The 23,067-nt window shown below is 46.2% G+C and overlaps 1 protein-coding gene across 2 annotated transcripts in view; it reads right to left on the reverse strand.

Annotated features, from left to right (window-relative positions):
• The window catches only part of LOC147701303 (putative methyltransferase DDB_G0268948), a 223,068-nt gene that overhangs the window by 35,518 nt on the left and 164,483 nt on the right, over nucleotides 1-23,067 (reverse strand). For both annotated transcript variants that reach the window (XM_086930028.1, XM_086930027.1), the window contains exon 5: nucleotides 20,635-20,735. In XM_086930028.1, coding sequence (XP_086786154.1) covers nucleotides 20,635-20,735 — 101 coding nt within the window. The remainder of the gene's footprint in view (nucleotides 1-20,634; nucleotides 20,736-23,067) is intronic.

Genomic DNA, 23,067 nt, shown 5'->3' on the forward strand with positions numbered 1-23,067 from the left:
CCTTTCCTTTACAACATGTTCATCGATCTGGGTTGAAGGGTTTACGATGGGTTTGTCCGGCCTGATCGAACAGGAAACCAAGCATGTGTGCGATCGTTTTTGGTGGGCTGGACAACGGAAAATGGGATTGTCCTTGACTGTCGTCATTTGCTACTTTTGAAATGCTACGTTGTCATTGGTCAGTTTGTATGCACCAAATGTAAATTGTAATGTTGCCGGAGGCATGATTTTCGGCATAAAAGACCGAGCTCCGTTTATCGAAGTGTGCAGTCTCTGACGAACTACCCGTGTGTGACGTCATCAAGAAGTATCCTGTGTCTCTGTTTGCCAAGACAGGGGAACTCAAAGGTTTCAGGCGTTCTCCCTGACACCGCTGGGTTCTAAAAGCCCGGTCCTTCAAAGGAAAACGTGTTTTTACTGTGACATCTTTTAACTTTTCTCTGCTAGGAGACTGCTGAATTACTTGTGTGCCTACCTGCACGCCCCGTTCTGCCGTAGCTTTCTGGTGCCATTTGTGCAGAGGGCAGTGAATTTTTCCCACACTTCCGGTTACCGGTCCTGGGCTGGAGTTGGCGCTCTAGCTGGGGGAGGGTACTGTTTATTTAAGGCGCATGCCTACTAGGATGCGCAGCTGACGCGCAGCTGACGCGCCGCTGGCGCGCCAAAGGCGCGCCTAAGGCAAGCCCGTCTGCACCCAGGATGCGACCAGCGCCAGCCACTATGCCCGAATCTCTCAAAAAATTCTAGGGGCTCGCAAGTGCTATGATGGGGATGTTTTAATGGGTCTAAATAAGCTAATGGATGAGTGCGTCTGCCATTGGGACGTCCTCGATAATCTGACCAGGAAGTATGGCAAATGTAAATTTAGCTTCAACACCACCCTAGATGCCTCAGCTCCCCATACCACCCCCTTTGTAACAGCTGGGGAGGGGGTCTGCATTCGGGCGGTGCTTATCAATTCCCGCTCTCTGGTCAAGCATGCCCCAGACCTCTTTAAACTTCTTTCCGATGACCAGTATGATCTCCTGTTTGTGACAGAGACTTGGTTTAATGAATCTTCGGCCCCTATGGTAGAGTTGGCCATCCCCAGAGGGTTTACAATTACAAGGGTGGATAGGACAGTAGGCAGGGGTGGTGGCCTAGCAGTGGTGTATAGAGACTCTTTGACTTTGGTCATGAAGCTTCCCCAGGAATTGAGGGGGATGAATTATTGGATTTCTGTATCTCTATGACCCCGCACTTTACTCTGGGTGGGATGCTTGTATATAGACCTCCTGGCCCCTCTGGAGCTTTTTTGAAAACTCTCGATTAGATTATTGTCCCTAGGGCCGTACGCTTCTCTAGCTTCCTATTACTGGGGGATTTTAACATACATTTTGACTGCCCGTCAGGGGCAGATACAACAGAATTGCTAATTGCTTCATGCTGACGAGCTCTCCGGTGTAGCACCTGTGTGCCTTGGAGAGGTACATGAACCTGCGACGACTTGGGCACCTTCACAGCAACCCCCAAAGACTTTTCCATGCTTCTAAATTACAACATGCTCTCTACTGATGACGGGCGTTACCCAGAAACACTAGTGTCTAGAGATATCTGCACTGCCAGAACCAACAATGGTGAGAAACAACAACGATATGAAAGTGCGAATGAACTGCATCTACCAGGATGCAAAGGGGTCAAAACTGCGCTGTGACGAGAGACAGGGTGCTCCCACCCCCCTTCAAAACAGAATTGAAGGACTCTTTGAAAATGGCACAACTTACCCAATGGATTAATTCCCCCACGCATACTGGGGGGCGTATCTTGGACCAGGTGTGTTCTAATTTTCCTTTATCTATCATCTATCCTCTTCAAGTACCCTGGTCAGATCATTTTTTGAGTCAGATCTCCTGGTCCATTGTCAAACCTTTGTACTCTAAAAAGCCTTCTCAAAGTAGACCCTCTCAGAGGATAGATGCTTCCGTTTTTGGTAGGGTCCTGTCTAATTCCCGGACCACTGTCAATGGGACCCTGGATGGAGCCTTAGTAAATCTCACTAACTGGATCTCCCTGGCGGTAGAGTCTGTTCCAACAATCTTAGAGCACTAAAACACTCTTGTAAAAAACTTGAACGTTGTTGGAGGTCAAATTACTGCCCTTAGGCGAAAGTAGCACTAAGAAAGGCCCAGAGGGGGTATTACGAAGCTATTAAGGAGGCAAAAAGCCTTTTCTTTGCAGAGCGCATTGCTGGCTCTAGAAATAATTCTAAGGAAATATTTGCCATTGTACATAGTTTCCTTAATCCTAGAGCAGAGCGGATGGAATTGCCTGTCCCGGCAGAGTGGTGTGAGAAATTGTCAGACTTTTTTATTGATAAAATCCAGGCAATACAGGATTCTTTAGGATCGGATTGCACAGGGCAGGCCGAAGTTCACATCTCGAGTCTGCCAGTTCCCTCTCTGCCCGCTACCCCACTGATGGCTTTTCTGCCGATCACCCTGAAGGATTCTCTATCTATCCTTTTATCGCTCAAATCTGGATCTCCTTCTGATCCGTGTCCTGCTAGGCTGCTTGCTGAGGTTGCTGAGGTAGTTAATCCGGAGGTGAATGCTATTATAAATCTGTCACTTCAGACTGGCATTGTACCCAAGGTATGGAAGGAGGCTAAACTTATATCTCTCCTGAAGAAGCCTTCCTTAGATCCAGACACACTTGCCAGCGATCGCCCTATTTCGCTTCCTCTGGCGGAGGCCAAGATATATGAGAAAGCAGTCTTTAGGCAGCTATCCACGTTTGTTGAGTCATCGGGTGCTCTCCATCCGGCTCAATCAGGATTTAGGGCATCATACAGCACTGAGACCGCTCTTTTGGAAATATCAGTAGCTATAAGGGAGTGTCTGGACAGGGGTGGTAGAGAGGCCCTGATTTTATTGGACCTCTCTGCGGCCTTCGACACTGTCCCTCACCAACAACTTCTCTCTAGGCTCTCTCACATTGGTGTGTCTGGTCGGGCTTGGAAGTGGCTTGAATCCTTCCTAGAAGATCATACACAGCAGGTCTGGATGCCACCTTTTTCCTCTACCCCCCGGAAAGTGGCTACTGGTGTTCCGCAGGGCTCAACCTTGAGCCCCCTGCTCTTTAACATTTATATTACACCCCTGATCTTTCTTGCAGAGGAGCTGGGTGCAAAAGTCATAGCTTATGCGGATGGCACTCAGCTCCTCTTTACCTGGAAGGATAGTGAAGTGTCCCCTATAGCAGCCCAGCATTGCCTTTCGGCTGTCTTCCGATGGCTGGCCCGGGCACAGCTGAAGTGTAATGAGGGTAAGTCGGAGGTTCTTCTCTATGGTTCCTTCCCTCCGCTCTTTAGAGAGACTCTGTAGCCTCCAGAGTACCCCCAGCCACTGTCATCTGGCAACCCTGCAAAACATCTGGGGATCTGGTTTGGGGAAGATCTCAGATTTACCGCTCAGATAAAGCGACTGGCGGGGGTGTGCTTCGGTATCCTAAAATCTCTTAGGAAGTTCTTCCCTCTGCTACCTAGATCTGCTAGGGAAATGGTGACTCGGGCACTCATCTTGTCTCGTATCAACTATGCCAATGGTCTATATATTGGACTCCCAGGGTATCAGTCAAAGAAACTATAAGTAATACAGAATGCGGCTGCCAGGGTTCTGCTGCAAATCCCTGGGCATGCAAGTATGAAACAGCATTTTCGAGACCTGCATTGCTGCCTGTGGTCCACCGCATTCAGTTTAAGGCCCTTACGCTGGCTCATAGAGCCCTGAATGGTCTAGGCCCGGTCTATCTCCAGAGGCGATTTTCCTTCTACGCTCCTCGCAGAAATCTGACTGCTGTTCCCCGTTTCCGCAGGATTCGGCTAGGGGGTAGCTCTCTTTCTGTTAAGGCTGCCAAGGCCTGTAATTCCCTTCCTCTGGTGCTTCGCAACATTCAGGACACCATGCTATTTAAGAAACAGCTGAAGACCTTCCTTTTTAACTAACCCATCAGCGCCGGGACACTCTTGAGTATCCGTGCGCGATATAAATGTTTAATAACATAACATAATATAACATATTTGACTCTGCACTACAAACACAAGCATAACTCCAATATGAACACGAATGTTCTCAGCCCATTGAAGTCATGCCTCTAGATCAGTATGATTATATAACCTACACTCAGGGGTATGCTCAGCTTGCAGTAGAGACAAAGCACCAATATTCTGCAGCTTGCGCAGCAGTAAAGCGTAGGATGCAGGATGGAAAATTCCAACACCACAAAACTTGCATGCAGTCACTTGGTGATTGCACTGCACAGCTGGCTGAACTAAAAGCTCTAATTCTGGCACCTGAGAATACGAATCCTGGATCCCCACACTTGTGTAATTCGTATTACTGTGTTGAGTCCTACAATGAGTACTTACACTACTAGAGCCAGAATGGATTTCGGAATTCCAGGGTACAAAATAAAGTACAATATATTTTGTGGACAAGTAGCCAAATTAAAATCATGTTTGCCACAGTCTCAGGTGATACACACAAAGTGCAAACTGCTGCAGTTCTAGCACGAGGATAGATGGAGATATCATGACGGCTGTCTGTGCCGGGCGCAATGGCACCCTCTTGCCAAAAGGTTTTCCAACTAAACACTCCTACCAGTTAAGTTTGCAAAATATTCCAACAACTCATATTTCCGGGATGTGGGATAGAATAATTCCTAATTCAGTTTGGAGGTTAGGATTAATCCTAGCAGCACTAGAGGGTCGAGCTTCTGCTCATGCAGGAGTAGTGACTACAATTTCACTATTGCAGAAACTCTATTGGTGGCCAAGCCTATGCAAGTAGACCAAGGACTGTGTCCTCAAATGTGACATGGTGCCAGCAGATGTAAGTTTCCACTATAGTTTGACCCCCGCAGACACCTCTTTTTATTTCAAATAAGTCTGTGGTTTGTGTTTATCTGGACCACTGCGGCCCCTTACATTCAGATGGGTCTTAGAAGTATATCATGGTAGGAGTGGATTGCTGCTCTTGATTCCTATGGGTATGGCCACAGTGATCGGATGACGCCCGACCTGTTATAAAAGACTTGCCAGTTTTCATTGGGACGTATGCAGTACACAATGGGAAAACTGGGTGTGACTCTGAAGTACTCCTCCCCCAATCATCCCTAGGGAAACAATGTAGTGGAGAGGAAGAACCAAGATTTCAAAGCAGTCTTTCACAGCTAGGGTATTAGGTTCAGTTTGCAGTTGCAGTATTCTGCCTAAAGAACTCATGGGTGGTTGAATTTCCTATGAGATCCTGTTCGGGGTTAAGATGTGGGTTCCAGACCTTGACAGTCCCAGTACAGAGGTGGCGGAAACGCCTTTTGATATCAGTGAACGTTTGGATGTTTTGCAGGAACTAAACAAGTTCCGAGATGATCAGAGCACCGTACAGCAGAAACGTTCTGCCACTGTTGGCGGTCACAGAGGAAGCAAGAACGACTTTGGATCGGGGAGGAAAGGTGGCCATTATCCTGTTAGACCTTAGTGCCGCGTTCGACACGGTGAACCATGCCACGCTAGTATACCGACTGGCGGGCATGGGCGTGTCGGGCGCGGCTCTGGACTGGCTCACCTCCTTTTTGAGTGAGCGCTTTTTCCGGGTCTTTGAGGGTGAGACAGTCTCTCCTAAACATCCTCTCAGGTGTGGGGTCCCTCAGGGCTCCTCCCTGAGCCCGACCCTCTTTAACGCCTACATGGAACCTCTGGACAGGATAGTCCATCCCTTTGGTGTGCGTATAGTCACCTACGCGGATGATACGCAGCTGGTGGTCTCGTTAGACCACGCAGATGGATCATCCAACACCTTAGGCCCCTGTCTAGAGGCTGTTGCCAGTTGGATGCAAGCCTCCTGTCTCAAGCTTAACAGGGAGAAGACAGACATCATTCTCCTTGGAAATCCCTCCCCGTCTGCTCTTGCACCCGTCTGGCCACCATGTCTTGGCGCTCCTCCTGCGCCCAAGTCCCAGATAAAGAGCCTCGGGATCTGGCTTGACACTGCCCTTGATTTCTCTGTCCAGGCTACTAAGACTGCTGCCACTTGCTTCAGACTAATGAGGATGCTCCGGCGGGTGCTCCCTTTGCTCCCTTTCCAGGCGAGGAGGATCATGGTCCAGGCCCTCATTCTCTCTCGCCTGGATTACGGGAACGCTCTCTACCTGGGAGCACCGGCTTCGGTCCTTCAGAGGCTCCAGGTCACACAAAATAGTGCGGCCCGCCTATTGTTCAATCTGTCCCGTCGGCAGTCGGCGAGGAAGGCTCTGAAGGACCTTCATTGGCTCCCAATGGCTGCCAGAGTGCAGTTCAAAGCTCTGTGCATCATGCACAAATCCTTCCACCGTGTAGGCCCAGCGATTCTGCACCCTCTGGTTACGCCTTATGTTCCAACACGCCCCCTTCGGTCTGGTACCCTGCAGCTGGCCACCTCCTCTAAAATTAACAAAGCCCGTTGGGGTGGCCGCTCTTTTTCCCCATTCGGCGACCAGACTCTGGAATGCCCTCCCCTTTGCCATCCGGGGTAACATCAACCTCTTCTCGTTCAGAAAGGCCCTAAAAACGCATTTGTTTGCTAAATCTCTCTGATCTGCCCCGAGCCTGCGCTAAAACCATTTTATCTTCAAGCGCTGCGAGGCCCCAGGGCGGTTATGCGCTATACAAATGCAATTTTTCATTTCATTTCATTTCATTTCACTGGTGGAGTACAGGAAGCACCAGGAACTTCTGGTTGGATTCCAAAGATCGGTGATCAACTCCAGGACGAAACTGCAAAAGAAGGAAATTGGACAATCCTACAGAGCACCTGTACCTGTCCTGGCTGTTGAAGGTACCAGTATAGCACTTTTACCAACCCTTGCTGGTAGCAAACAGCACAGAGTTGGGTCTATAGATCTCATGAGACCACATTATGTGGCCCGTTGTACACAGTAGGCCTCGATGGCTCCTGGGTAGTTACCGGTCTCGTCTCATTACCCTAAAGGAGATCCTGTTGGAAGCTTAGACTATTAAAGGTTCTTCTTCCTGGCTGGGTATAGATTACACTGAAGTAATACTTCCACTTATTATATCAACAAATGGCATACAATCATCATGTACGGAAGGAGGCACAGATTTCAATTCCGCACCAGACAAGGATGGTGTCTTCAGCAAAGTACTGCAATTAGAGTCATCTGCCAGTTCTACATAGCTCCACAAGTGACCAATTCTTGTACAAACAGCCTCCGGCTACTTTGTTGACGTCTTGTCCGACCCAACTCCACCACCATAAAAGGGACCACAAAATGTTACGTTCTGCATCACATAAATTGCGAAGAGATCTTTCCCTGCTGAACATTTCAGCTATTCCAGTTCCCAGTGAAATTGTTTGGGATAAGGAATCGTATGATATATTTGGAACTACCAAAACATTTCAAATACACCATGTATTCCGTATTTCTTTAAACAATCTTATTACTCCTACAGTTATCTCAGATGATTAGGATATTCATACAATACATGACAGGCTTGCTGACTTCGAGCATTATACTGGTTTCAAAAGTGATAAAATGTATGATGGTACATCTAATCATGATAAAATGTTCTGTTTTGACCATTATAGTCCCTTTTATGTTCAAAAAGCAAGTACTCCTTGTGCAATATTTAAATACACACAATGAGAACTCTGCAATACACCACCATGGGGTAGATCAAAAAACATCCGCACAGAAATTTTTATATTTTTCTGGTCATGACTCAGCTGACCAAGAGTCATATTATAAACTGACACCTTGTTCAGCAAACAAAATTATGCTGACTGATACAATGCTAATTTGTTCTGCATCTTTCAGTTCCCGGTTGTTGACACAAGGGTCTGACTTTTAGAGAGACAGCATAGCTTTAAAATCTGTTAGTAGGACAAATGATTGGCAGGTTCAGGAGAACAAGGCTTTATTTAAAACATGCCTTATACCACACCAAATGATTTTCCTGAATACAAATATGCAGCAAACGCCCTGTCTCAGCCTTAGCCAAGATTAAGGATTTAAATACACCAAAGGCTCCCAAATTTGAACGTTTTGAATACGGACAACAGTTCACAAATTATACGGAGGAAAAATTAGACAATATGTTTAGGAATGGTACATGCAATTCTTGACGTTCCAGTCCAGAGGGATGGTTAGTGTGGCCATTGGATACTAATGGATGTCAGGAAAGTTTTCAAGACGGGGGTTAGGATTAATAGGCATGAGCCACTTTACATGTAGACAACACACATGGGTGGAGACAACTTACATTGTTGGGAAGCTGTGCCTAGAGTGGTAAAAACATTCAACATTGTCTGAGGTGAAAGAGAACACATCCTTTCTTTCTGATGGCATGGATCTAGAGGATTTTTCATTAGGTCCTCGAAAACCAGGTCAAATGTGCTTTCTGTATGCAAAAGACAATGAATTGTAAAACTTTTCACATCAGGAAGCTGCTGAGAGACTACCCGAGATTTACAGAGCAAATTTGAAAAAGGCTCCAACAGTAGTAGACAAAGGTATCACCACACTATCCACTAGGATATATTCGCTAGGTAACATTAAGTTGTATGCTATAAACATCATACAGAGTAACATGTCCTCTTTGCAACATGGGCAATCACAGCTGAGGTCTATTATGCAACTAAGTTGGACTCTGCAGATTTTACGAAATGGGTGCATCCCAAGGAAATACCTAAAAGCCAGTAGTTTGATTTTACCAAACAATCTAACTAAACAACAAATTACTATAGCTAGAAAATATGCAACATACAATATGTTCCACAAAGAAAATTTACAGTTGCAGAAATTACATCAGCAGATTGGTTAATACAGGAGTTGAGTTCTCAGCCAATCTAAACGTTTCACTTTAAATACTGATTCAAGACCATCATGTGGTAAGGTACGAACCACTAGAAGAGGTTTGCACACAAGTCATGGATCTTATCTTTCACATACAGCTGTAGGAATTGTGACACTGAGATTTTTATTAGCAGTACCGAGGGCAAGAATACTCTAGGCCTAGCTTTAGTTTGCAAGGAAGTGATGCTCCACTGCACATGCAATGCATCCAATACGAACTTGTCATGTTATCTGAAGGGTTCTCCATCTCCTGCGATTTGTCTGGCACTCAGATTCCTTTCCAAGGGTAACTATTTGATGTTCTACGATCAGGGCTGCTGGGTATGACCGGGAGTTGCCTATCTGGTAACGGATTCTGCTATTGCAACATGTTGTGCTCAAGTACTATTTCCACCTCAGTTTCTATTGTGAACTTTGATGCTTTAAGTAGACTGAATGCCTCTTTGTTTCAGAAGAATGTGGCCTTAACATTTGCTTGGTGGAGGTTTGATCTTCATGTTGCAAGGTGTTCCTCTGAGATACAGTTGTCACTCTGTACCAATTTCCTACACCACTTTGGGGAACAAGTGCACAGGATTATTAACATTTCTAATATTGCGGGGTTAGTGCAATCTTTTAAAAGACAATTGGCTCTGGGTTCATTAGCACCTTCCAGACGTCTTTGGAGTTATTCAATCTTTTATATACTCCGTGCTTGGAAGAATTTTTTGGGGAGGCTTACTGTTTGTCTTGTTCTAATTTGTCCAGATTCCAATTTTAGTTTATCTGTTTAAATCAGTGGATGTTAAATCACACAGCCAAATGGGGATGACATTGCTACACATACTCCTGTGTCACGAGAGAATGAGACAGTCCTTTGGCGCACCCTTGCTCCAAGAACTAAACCATGACTGGTTCTTGTCCTCTCAGCCTATCTGGCTACACTGCCCGCAGTCCGTATTTTGCTGTCTGCTGTGCATGTGTGAGTGTGCCCTAGACATATGCCCAGGAATACAACGGTTTCAATCAATGGACATAGACCTGCGGGTGGGTCCCCTAAAGACCCTCTTGTACTGATGCCCTTCGCGACTGACGTTGCTTCAAAAAGCATATTCTAAGCCTTCCAGGAATGCTTTAGGTCTTGGTGATTCAAATCCTGGCTAGTCATCTGCAGAATAATTACTGGTATTAAGGACAAAGCGAAATACAAGAAATCTCGCTACAGCAGCCATCAGCAGAGAGAGTAGCAGAATTATATGTGGTTAAAGAACAGGTCAGGCCTAAGCTTCACGGCGATACAATGTCGATGAGAGTTCACAAGAAACTAGAATGAAAGGTTCAGTTAAAAGGAAACAAGTTTAAACAAGCCTTGAAGAGTTTTATGATGACAACACAAGCACATAACTCATAATCCTAGTTAATGAAAACGTGACCTGGAGAATATAGGTGAAAGGTAACTTCAGTTAAGTGCTCATGGAGTCAGAAAAGAAGTCTTGGGAGCAGAAAGATAAACAGGCACACACGTTCGAATGGAAGTTAATGATTTACTAAGCTTTGTTGGACTTACAATAAGAAAATGTAGAGGAAATGTTACGAGTTTAAAGGAGACAGGTGATGCGATGTTTATGTAAAGTTTATGATAAACTAGATGCACTCTTTGACCTCTTATTGACTTTTTAGATAATTGTATGTAGCTCAGCACTTTTTGCAATATATAAAGTGTCTGCCTGCAAGTGGAAAATTGAGTTCAGCTGGTAAAATGTGCAAGGACAGCTCTTCTCCCAGCCGAGACAAATAAACCTGCCTTTGCCATGCCAAGTTCTTTATTTCAGTTTTCCCGTAGCACTGGTCATTCCTTCTTCAGTGGCTGCTGAGAGGGTTGGATTTGAGCAGGTTTGCTTTATGCAGCTGGTGCAATGGAGGCCATTGGTAACATCGTCTGCAGATGATGGGACCAGCAATGTTATGTTTACTTCTTAGAAGATTTAAACAATTTTGAGCAGTGTAGATTTTTTTTTTAATTCAGCTTTGTTTTTAACATACTAACTTGCGTTTAAATTATATATTCTTTCCTGCTTTTCGTGGTGATTTTATTTCAATTTAGCTTTCTGTGTGCTTTTAGTATTAAAGAGCTCCAAGTGTTTAAGAATTTTATGCCAATATCTTTTTAGCATATACATTTTAGGAAGCTTTTGTAGTCACCTTCCGTCCAAGGAGTGGGTGTCATGTGGTCATATTTAGGCCAGAGTAGGTACACCATCATTTTACATGCTCATGTTTTAAAGTTGATTTACAAAAGGGGGTGGTGATGAACAGAGTGTCTGAATTGAGCAGACCACTCTTACCCAGTCCAAAGATCAGGGCTTGATCCATCACCGTTATTTATCTCACTGCCCCATCCCAGCTCAGAACCTGGCTATATGCAAATCAGTCTGTCCCTGGCCCAGTGCATCATGGGAACAGGGCAGACTAAACTACCAAGCCAATTCTTTACCAGAAAGGAGACAAGCTACCGGGGACCGGTTTCTGGCATTTCAGCCTCTTCGGCCCGGCTTGCTTGAATCCTGATGGAGCAGTGAGAAAGGGACTCATGTCTGAGTATACCCTGCCACACCTATAGTGGCCAAAATCGATTTACAAAAGGGGGTGGTGATGAACAGAGTGTCTGAATTGAGCAGACCACTCTTACCCAGTCCAAAGATCAGGGCTTGATCCATCACCGTTATTTATCTCACTGCCCCATCCCAGCTCAGAACCTGGCTATATGCAAATCAGTCTGTCCCTGGCCCAGTGCATCATGGGAACAGGGCAGACTAAACTACCAAGCCAATTCTTTACCAGAAAGGAGACAAGCTACCGGGGACCGGTTTCTGGCATTTCAGCCTCTTCGGCCCGGCTTGCTTGAATCCTGATGGAGCAGTGAGAAAGGGACTCATGTCTGAGTATACCCTGCCACACCTATAGTGGCCAAAATCGATTTACAAAAGGGGGTGGTGATGAACAGAGTGTCTGAATTGAGCAGACCACTCTTACCCAGTCCAAAGATCAGGGCTTGATCCATCACCGTTATTTATCTCACTGCCCCATCCCAGCTCAGAACCTGGCTATATGCAAATCAGTCTGTCCCTGGCCCAGTGCATCATGGGAACAGGGCAGACTAAACTACCAAGCCAATTCTTTACCAGAAAGGAGACAAGCTACCGGGGACCGGTTTCTGGCATTTCAGCCTCTTCGGCCCGGCTTGCTTGAATCCTGATGGAGCAGTGAGAAAGGGACTCATGTCTGAGTATACCCTGCCACACCTATAGTGGCCAAAATCGATTTACAAAAGGGGGTGGTGATGAACAGAGTGTCTGAATTGAGCAGACCACTCTTACCCAGTCCAAAGATCAGGGCTTGATCCATCACCGTTATTTATCTCACTGCCCCATCCCAGCTCAGAACCTGGCTATATGCAAATCAGTCTGTCCCTGGCCCAGTGCATCATGGGAACAGGGCAGACTAAACTACCAAGCCAATTCTTTACCAGAAAGGAGACAAGCTACCGGGGACCGGTTTCTGGCATTTCAGCCTCTTCGGCCCGGCTTGCTTGAATCCTGATGGAGCAGTGAGAAAGGGACTCATGTCTGAGTATACCCTGCCACACCTATAGTGGCCAAAATCGATTTACAAAAGGGGGTGGTGATGAACAGAGTGTCTGAATTGAGCAGACCACTCTTACCCAGTCCAAAGATCAGGGCTTGATCCATCACCGTTATTTATCTCACTGCCCCATCCCAGCTCAGAACCTGGCTATATGCAAATCAGTCTGTCCCTGGCCCAGTGCATCATGGGAACAGGGCAGACTAAACTACCAAGCCAATTCTTTACCAGAAAGGAGACAAGCTACCGGGGACCGGTTTCTGGCATTTCAGCCTCTTCGGCCCGGCTTGCTTGAATCCTGATGGAGCAGTGAGAAAGGGACTCATGTCTGAGTATACCCTGCCACACCTATAGTGGCCAAAATCGATTTACAAAAGGGGGTGGTGATGAACAGAGTGTCTGAATTGAGCAGACCACTCTTACCCAGTCCAAAGATCAGGGCTTGATCCATCACCGTTATTTATCTCACTGCCCCATCCCAGCTCAGAACCTGGCTATATGCAAATCAGTCTGTCCCTGGCCCAGTGCATCATGGGAACAGGGCAGACTAAACTACCAAGCCAATTCTTTACCAGAAAGGAGACAAGCTACCGGGGACCGGTTTCTGGCATTTCAGCCTCTTCGGCCGGCTTGCTTGAATCCTGATGGAGCAGTGAGAAAGGGACTCATGTCTGAGTATACCCTGCCACACCTATAGTGGCCAAAATCGATTTACAAAAGGGGGTGGTGATGAACAGAGTGTCTGAATTGAGCAGACCACTCTTACCCAGTCCAAAGATCAGGGCTTGATCCATCACCGTTATTTATCTCACTGCCCCATCCCAGCTCAGAACCTGGCTATATGCAAATCAGTCTGTCCCTGGCCCAGTGCATCATGGGAACAGGGCAGACTAAACTACCAAGCCAATTCTTTACCAGAAAGGAGACAAGCTACCGGGGACCGGTTTCTGGCATTTCAGCCTCTTCGGCCCGGCTTGCTTGAATCCTGATGGAGCAGTGAGAAAGGGACTCATGTCTGAGTATACCCTGCCACACCTATAGTGGCCAAAATCGATTTACAAAAGGGGGTGGTGATGAACAGAGTGTCTGAATTGAGCAGACCACTCTTACCCAGTCCAAAGATCAGGGCTTGATCCATCACCGTTATTTATCTCACTGCCCCATCCCAGCTCAGAACCTGGCTATATGCAAATCAGTCTGTCCCTGGCCCAGTGCATCATGGGAACAGGGCAGACTAAACTACCAAGCCAATTCTTTACCAGAAAGGAGACAAGCTACCGGGGACCGGTTTCTGGCATTTCAGCCTCTTCGGCCCGGCTTGCTTGAATCCTGATGGAGCAGTGAGAAAGGGACTCATGTCTGAGTATACCCTGCCACACCTATAGTGGCCAAAATCGATTTACAAAAGGGGGTGGTGATAAAAAACGGTGTTGGATCTAGCCCTGATCTCTTGACTGGGTGAGAGCTTTCTGCTTAATTCAGAGACTCTGTCCCTCACCACCCCTTTTTGTAAATATTTTTGTCCACCCTAAGCGTGGAAGGGTATTCTCATATGTGAGACCCTTGCTCATTGCACCATCAGGATTCAAGCAAACCGGGCCGAAGACGGCTGTATTGCCAGAAACCGGTCCCCGGGAGCTTGTTTCCTTCCCAGTGTAAGAATTGGCTTTTGTAGTTTGGTTGGCCCTGTTCCCATCATGCACTGGGACAGGAACAGACTAATTTGCATACAGCCAGGTTCTGAAACTGGGATGGTGCAGTGAGCTAAAAAACGGTGTTGGATCTAGCCCTGATCTCTTGACTGGGTGAGAGCTTTCTGCTTAATTCAGAGACTCTGTCCCTCACCACCCCTTTTTGTAAATATTTTTGTCCACCCTAAGCGTGGAAGGGTATTCTCAGATGTGAGACCCTTGCTCATTGCACCATCAGGATTCAAGCAAACCGGGCCGAAGACGGCTGTATTGCCAGAAACCGGTCCCCGGGAGCTTGTTTCCTTCCCAGTGTAAGAATTGGCTTTTGTAGTTTGGTTGGCCCTGTTCCCATCATGCACTGGGACAGGAACAGACTAATTTGCATACAGCCAGGTTCTGAAACTGGGATGGTGCAGTGAGCTAAAAAACGGTGTTGGATCTAGCCCTGATCTCTTGACTGGGTGAGAGCTTTCTGCTTAATTCAGAGACTCTGTCCCTCACCACCCCTTTTTGTAAATATTTTTGTCCACCCTAAGCGTGGAAGGGTATTCTCAGATGTGAGACCCTTGCTCATTGCACCATCAGGATTCAAGCAAACCGGGCCGAAGACGGCTGTATTGCCAGAAACCGGTCCCCGGGAGCTTGTTTCCTTCCCAGTGTAAGAATTGGCTTTTGTAGTTTGGTTGGCCCTGTTCCCATCATGCACTGGGACAGGAACAGACTAATTTGCATACAGCCAGGTTCTGAAACTGGGATGGTGCAGTGAGCTAAAAAACGGTGTTGGATCTAGCCCTGATCTCTTGACTGGGTGAGAGCTTTCTGCTTAATTCAGAGACTCTGTCCCTCACCACCCCTTTTTGTAAATATTTTTGTCCACCCTAAGCGTGGAAGGGTATTCTCAGATGTGAGACCCTTGCTCATTGCACCATCAGGATTCAAGCAAACCGGGCCGAAGACGGCTGTATTGCCAGAAACCGGTCCCCGGGAGCTTGTTTCCTTCCCAGTGTAAGAATTGGCTTTTGTAGTTTGGTTGGCCCTGTTCCCATCATGCACTGGGACAGGAACAGACTAATTTGCATACAGCCAGGTTCTGAAACTGGGATGGTGCAGTGAGCTAAAAAACGGTGTTGGATCTAGCCCTGATCTCTTGACTGGGTGAGAGCTTTCTGCTTAATTCAGAGACTCTGTCCCTCACCACCCCTTTTTGTAAATATTTTTGTCCACCCTAAGCGTGGAAGGGTATTCTCAGATGTGAGACCCTTGCTCATTGCACCATCAGGATTCAAGCAAACCGGGCCGAAGACGGCTGTATTGCCAGAAACCGGTCCCCGGGAGCTTGTTTCCTTCCCAGTGTAAGAATTGGCTTTTGTAGTTTGGTTGGCCCTGTTCCCATCATGCACTGGGACAGGAACAGACTAATTTGCATACAGCCAGGTTCTGAAACTGGGATGGTGCAGTGAGCTAAAAAACGGTGTTGGATCTAGCCCTGATCTCTTGACTGGGTGAGAGCTTTCTGCTTAATTCAGAGACTCTGTCCCTCACCACCCCTTTTTGTAAATATTTTTGTCCACCCTAAGCGTGGAAGGGTATTCTCAGATGTGAGACCCTTGCTCATTGCACCATCAGGATTCAAGCAAACCGGGCCGAAGACGGCTGTATTGCCAGAAACCGGTCCCCGGGAGCTTGTTTCCTTCCCAGTGTAAGAATTGGCTTTTGTAGTTTGGTTGGCCCTGTTCCCATCATGCACTGGGACAGGAACAGACTAATTTGCATACAGCCAGGTTCTGAAACTGGGATGGTGCAGTGAGCTAAAAAACGGTGTTGGATCTAGCCCTGATCTCTTGACTGGGTGAGAGCTTTCTGCTTAATTCAGAGACTCTGTCCCTCACCACCCCTTTTTGTAAATATTTTTGTCCACCCTAAGCGTGGAAGGGTATTCTCAGATGTGAGACCCTTGCTCATTGCACCATCAGGATTCAAGCAAACCGGGCCGAAGACGGCTGTATTGCCAGAAACCGGTCCCCGGGAGCTTGTTTCCTTCCCAGTGTAAGAATTGGCTTTTGTAGTTTGGTTGGCCCTGTTCCCATCATGCACTGGGACAGGAACAGACTAATTTGCATACAGCCAGGTTCTGAAACTGGGATGGTGCAGTGAGCTAAAAAACGGTGTTGGATCTAGCCCTGATCTCTTGACTGGGTGAGAGCTTTCTGCTTAATTCAGAGACTCTGTCCCTCACCACCCCTTTTTGTAAATATTTTTGTCCACCCTAAGCGTGGAAGGGTATTCTCAGATGTGAGACCCTTGCTCATTGCACCATCAGGATTCAAGCAAACCGGGCCGAAGACGGCTGTATTGCCAGAAACCGGTCCCCGGGAGCTTGTTTCCTTCCCAGTGTAAGAATTGGCTTTTGTAGTTTGGTTGGCCCTGTTCCCATCATGCACTGGGACAGGAACAGACTAATTTGCATACAGCCAGGTTCTGAAACTGGGATGGTGCAGTGAGCTAAAAAACGGTGTTGGATCTAGCCCTGATCTCTTGACTGGGTGAGAGCTTTCTGCTTAATTCAGAGACTCTGTCCCTCACCACCCCTTTTTGTAAATATTTTTGTCCACCCTAAGCGTGGAAGGGTATTCTCAGATGTGAGACCCTTGCTCATTGCACCATCAGGATTCAAGCAAACCGGGCCGAAGACGGCTGTATTGCCAGAAACCGGTCCCCGGGAGCTTGTTTCCTTCCCAGTGTAAGAATTGGCTTTTGTAGTTTGGTTGGCCCTGTTCCCATCATGCACTGGGACAGGAACAGACTAATTTGCATACAGCCAGGTTCTGAAACTGGGATGGTGCAGTGAGCTAAAAAACGGTGTTGGATCTAGCCCTGATCTCTTGACTGGGTGAGAGCTTTCTGCTTAATTCAGAGACTCTGTCCCTCACCACCCCTTTTTGTAAACATGTTTTAAAGTTGACATCTTTTCTTAAATGCTTATGTTTGACACACATTTGCTTGTATGTCTGTGCAGGATAATATGCTCTGAAATGGCTTTGCTTACATATATACTTCTTTGTAGTCCTATTATCAAGCACCTTGAACATTCTGTACAAGTGCTACATTTACTGCGCGAAGTACTGTTTTTTATTATTGTATGCTCGGCGACTGCGCTATCACAAAGAATCAACAATATCGACCAGACTGGTGCTCCAGCATGATTACATGAGTGCAGTTTGTTATATACAAAATATCTCTCCTTTCGTAAGACAGAGGAGTATTTCGCTGACACTGCTGAGTTTGCCCCCATGCCGAAATTCCAGTCCAGCTGACACCTGTTTACCTCCTGAGATGGATGATGCCCTGCTCTCCACTAAGACTGGCTCCTTGATAACACTTACCCACAGGTAACGGGGAAGTTAGATCACCCTATAGGGATTTTGGAAGATTCAGCCAACCTAGACACATTAGATAGGTAGCGCGGAGTCGGAGTACATAATATAACATTACTTATATGCAAGTATATATTCTACGTACCAGCACAATGGTTGAATTGTTCATCTTCATCATTCTTGTTATGCTGATCACACTCTTCGGTTTCATTCTATTGATTATTGTAGTGCATGTATTTTACACAAGAACCAAAATGTTTCAATAAATATTGAGAAAGTGATCCCAACGCATGTTGGAAGCAATAAATATTGAAACACCACGATGTGCTTTTGCTCCTGGGAGGCCCATAAAGAGTTGATCGTCCACCCAATGATCCTTGGTGCGATCAATGTTGAAAGTTAAGTCTCTATTGTGGGCCAAACAATTGAGTCTCTCCAAGGGGGTGGGGGGTAAAGTTGGGTGGGTGGCTCTTCTGCCAGCCTGCCCAAAATGGAAAGGTTTTACAACCCTAGGCGAAAATATAGCTTGAGTTCGCAACACAAATTTCTCAGGAAAGAATATTGTGTAAGGCGGCTGGACCAAGATGGCCTGCACCTCATTCATGAGATGAGCGGATGTGATTATAACCAGAAACAGCTTTTTCCGGGTCAAGAGACGTAGAGACAGCTCTGCTTTGGTTCAAATAGGGTACACATCAGAAATGTGATATTACAACAGGCTTCAGCAGTAACATATGCTGTAAACAGTTAAGAACTCTCATAACAAGAGGTAATTTTAACAAAGAAGACTGACCCAGCTACCTCATAAAAGCTGAAAGATGCCAACAAACAGCCTTTAACAGTGGCCAACAGAAGCCCTTGGTGAGCCACCAATAAAGCAAACACCAACACTTCAGACAGCTTATCTTCTAGAGGGTCAATTAGACAAGTGCCACACCAAGCCAAACTAGTCCGAACCATCAGAATGCACTGATTTCGTAGATAGACATCTGGCTGCCAGAATCACATCAACAACTTTGAGTGTAAGATTGAGGGGAACTAGCTGCCACTGCTGCTCAATTTCTATACATGGAGGTGCAGAGGCCAGGGTGCAGGACCCTGCCCTGTTGCTGCAACACTAGATCCCTCCGAAGCAGAAGCTTGATTAGCGTACAGCTTCTTATGCCCACATGTTCTGGATACCACACCTTACTGGCCCAATCCGGACAAACCAAGGCAGCTTTGTCGAAGTCAGTCTTGATCTTCTGTATAACTCGAGCTAGAAAGGGTAGAGGCAGGCAGACATACAGGCCTGTACTCCACTCTGAACAGAATGCATTTCCAAGAAACAGCATTCTTGGGAACTTTAGTGTGCAAAAAGGATGACATTGAGTGTCCCCAGTCGGCAACTGTCTTACGTGATCTACTAGGTGAGTGCGACAGAGTTTGTCCACTACCTTACTGTAAGACTGCCTGGTGTCGGCCAGTAAAGGTGCAGGAAAACAGGTAGACTTGTCCTCAGAAGATGAGTATTGATGCCACTTATCCACCACTGTCGACACCATAAATCAAATTATTTTTTGCTCATTTTTAAGTCCATTAGGCATCACTGGCCTGAGACACAAGAGTCTCACCTCATACCTCTCTGACTGTTCCTTCTCTGTTATATGGAACACTTAAATCCTACCCCTTGGTTACCAGAGACTTAATATTTAGAACCCTGCTTTTTTATCTGTACAACTCCTCCCATGGTGACATTATCTTCTCATGAAGATATCTCTTATCTCTATGCTGGCAACACGCATGTCTTTGTACGTGTCTAACTGTGTACCACAAACATAGTCATGCATCACTGATTGCTTCATTGCTATCTGATATTAGATAGCATTCTGAGCAATAATTTTCAACTACTCAAAATTTACGGTTCACACTTTCTCTCTACAACATTTCCCATCTCTCTCAGTGACCTAATCCACTTTCCTCCGATTCTGATATTTGCATCCTCAGTCATAAACCTTGGTGTTCTCCATTTTCATACTTGAATTGAAAAGAACTTTACTCCAAAAACTGCTACTGCATTGTGTTGCCAATTCCAGACAATATGGAAAATATAAGCAAACACCATTCAATGCAAATAAAGCATGAATCAAACTAAATAGTGTTTAGCAGATTGGAGTACTGCAACAGTCTTTTAGTTGGCGTCCACAAATAATACTTAATTCATCTAGATGAAGTCATAAACTCTGCAGCTTAAAAAATTTGTAATCTACCCAAACATGCCCACCCTGCAGCCCACTGTCACCAAGCCAAACATTAGAACTTTCTACAAGTTCGAGACACTTGTATTCAATGCAATACATGAACTTGCTCCAACCTACCTCTCGTCCGCCTCTCCTGAAACACCCCTACACAATACATACTATCCACTAACCAAAACCTCATGCTACACTTAAGTGATTAACTGCTGTCTGCAAGTTGCGAGTTTTGAATCTTCCATGTCCTCTTAATCCCTACCATTACACATTCAGGATTTTTCCTCCTGACAAGCATTCAAAAGCGCCCTAAAAAGTCATATGACTACGTTGCGCTGTAAATATGTATATTAAACGAGCTCATTCTAATGCCGCCCCCCACCTTGACTAAAAAAAAAAAAAGAAATCTATGAAATTTCATCTAGAAAAATATTGTCATATGTATAGTTAATGTTTGGATATTGCCAAATTCAGCCACATAAAGGCTGCAGTTACTCCAAACAACTAACGTTCTTTTATCCAAATTAATATACCACCATATTCTTCATTGATCAATTTACTGTTATTATTGCTATTGTAAAAATTTCTGATAATAGTGTTGGTATTGCAGACAAATAAAGTTCTTGCAGGTAACAATGCGCTTAGCTGTACGACATATTTAGCTATGTTTAAATGTTGTTACTCAGCCCCAATACCAAGTTCACAAATAACACAAGCCCATATTCACAAGTTTAAGGAATCAGTCATCTTTTGACCACCATTACATACCAGGGCCAGCATTTAAGGACATCACTTAAAAAACACAAGCAGCGCCATTCTTTTACCCACCTCGTCTTATCTGGAAATGGAATAGCATCGAATATGTCCTTGTATTCGGATTTGACGTGGGTGATATTTACAGTGCCGAATGGCACAAGAGCATCCTCCACCTGCAATGTGAATTAAAGAAAAATAACTTTGTTATTCCACAAAAGTTATTACTTTATGCTACAAACGATACTTGCACTTTAATCAAAGGAAATCCACCACATTATTAAAGGAAATGTAAAATGCTATTATTTAGGGGGACCCAGAGTCTTAAAAACTAATAAAAAAAGTAAACATTGACTCCACCAAAGATCCTGCGTTCAGAATAAATTTAAAGTTTTGGGGGAGTGAACAGAAAATTCTAGGAGATCTTCTGAGAAAACTTAGACATTTACATCTTTTAAGGGAAATGTCTATGCAAAAACAATTTACACATACTAAATTGTATCAGAGGTCCACTAAAGCATTATAAAGCAGCGGTTCCTAATCGAGGCCCACGGACCCCTTGTATTTCACGCATTTTCAGGTGGTCAGCGACTGTTTAGAAAAGCAGATTAACGATGAAAGCATACAAGAAAAAAGTTACATTTTCAAATACTGTAAATGTGAAGGGACAATCAATCAGGCGTTTGTTAAGCGTGACTACTCACCCATAAGGGTCTCAAGGCGCTGTGGGGAGGTTGGCGGGGGAGGGGGTTAGCAGGCGAAGATGGGGAGCGATGTTATCTGTCTGAGGTGGAGCCGAAGGAGAAGGAGAGGGAGAAAGAGCGGCCTCCTGATTTGGTATTTCTGGTGCGAAGAAACCACATCTTAGGAGAGCTGGGCTGATCGTAGGGTCCGCTGGGGTGCGTGGAATTTAAGTTGGCTGTTCCGGTGTCATGGAGGGCCTTGTGGGCGTGGGTGAGCATCTTGAAGGTGACTCTAGCTTCGATGGGGAGCCAGTGGAGTGTGCGCAGGTGCTGGGAGAAGTGGCAGTGTCTTGGCAGGTCGAGGACCAGTCTTGCGGCGGTGTTCTGGATGTTCTGTAGTTTCCGTAGTCGAGTCTACTGGTGACCAGGGCTTGAGTGACCGTCTTTCTGTGTTCAAGGGGGGTCCATTTGAAGGTCTTACGTAGGAGGCGGAGGGTGTGGAAGCAGGAGGACGAGACATAGTTGATCTGGTGGTCCATTTTGAGCTCTGAGTCCAGGATGATTCCCAGGTTGCATGCGTGGTCCGTGGGACTGGGCGGGCTTCTGAGGGCAGAGGGCCACCAGGTGTTGTTCCATGCGTCGAGGTTTGGGCCCATGATGAGTACTTCTGTTTTGTTGGTGTTTAGTTGAGGACAGCTGTTCCATTTGGCGACGGCTTCCATGCCTTCTCGAAAATTGTGTGGCGATTTTGGGTTTGTTGGATAGGGAGAGGATGAGTTGGGTGTCATCTGTGTATGACAATGTTGAGTCCGTAGGTTCTGACGATGGGGGCGAGCGGAGCCATGTAGGCATGTGAAGGCAGTGGTCCGTGGGTGCCCGGATGGGATTGCCCTCATCATCAGTGGTGAGGGCTGTCCAGTTGTCGCTCGCTGGCTTCAGGGTGTCGGGGGTGGTTGGTGAGGGTTCAGCGTGTTGGTTGTCTTCGTCAAAGTTGTCGTAGATGCTCTTGATTTTGTGGTGGAAAAAGGTGCTGAGTTTGTCGCAGAGGTCTTGTGAGGGATTGATGTCGGTGGACTCACTGGTGGGTTGGGCAAACTTCTTGATGATGTTGAAGAGTTCTTTGCTGTTGTGTGGGTGATTGGAGATTCTGTCTTCAATCGTTTTTTTCCTTGTTTTTTCTGATGAGTTGGTGGTGGGCGTTGGTGGCGGCTCTGAAGGTGTTGCAGGCTTCTGTGGATTTGGTGTTCCTCCAGGCCTTTTTGAGGTAGCGGCAAATGTGCCTGGACTCTCAAAGTTCGGTGGTAAACCATCTGGCTTTCTTGGCATGGGTGTTGTTTTTCTTGAGGGGGCTATGGTGTTGGCGCTGTCGGAGATCCATCTGTGCAGGATCGGGCTGCAGTGTTGGGATCGTTGTTTCCGTGATGGTTGGGGTGGAGTTGCTGAGTGATGAGGTTAGCTGGTCGTCAATGATTCTGGTCCAGTTTCTTCGTGGGAGCAGGTGCAGGTGTCTGTGGATGGTGGGTGTTTTGAAGGTGAAGTGGACGCATCAGTGGTCAGTCCATGGGAGTTCGGTGGTGTGGCTGAAGGTGATGGAGTTACCCGTTTTGAAGAGGGTGTCGAGGGTGTGTCCTGCTGAGTGCTTGGGTTCGGTCATGATCTGGCGGAGTCCAATGTTGTGGAGGTTGTCCATGAGGGATGTGATGCTGGGCTCCAGTTTGTTGTTGAGGTATCCCAATAGGGTGTAGTTGGTGGACGCAATGGCATGCAGGGAGATGATATCTGTGATGGAGTTGGCGAAAAGTCCGCAGGGTCCAGGGGGTCGGTA

Source organism: Lissotriton vulgaris, chromosome 7 (genome assembly GCF_964263255.1).
Source record: "Lissotriton vulgaris chromosome 7, aLisVul1.2, whole genome shotgun sequence".
NCBI classification, from domain to species: Eukaryota; Metazoa; Chordata; class Amphibia; order Caudata; family Salamandridae; genus Lissotriton; species Lissotriton vulgaris.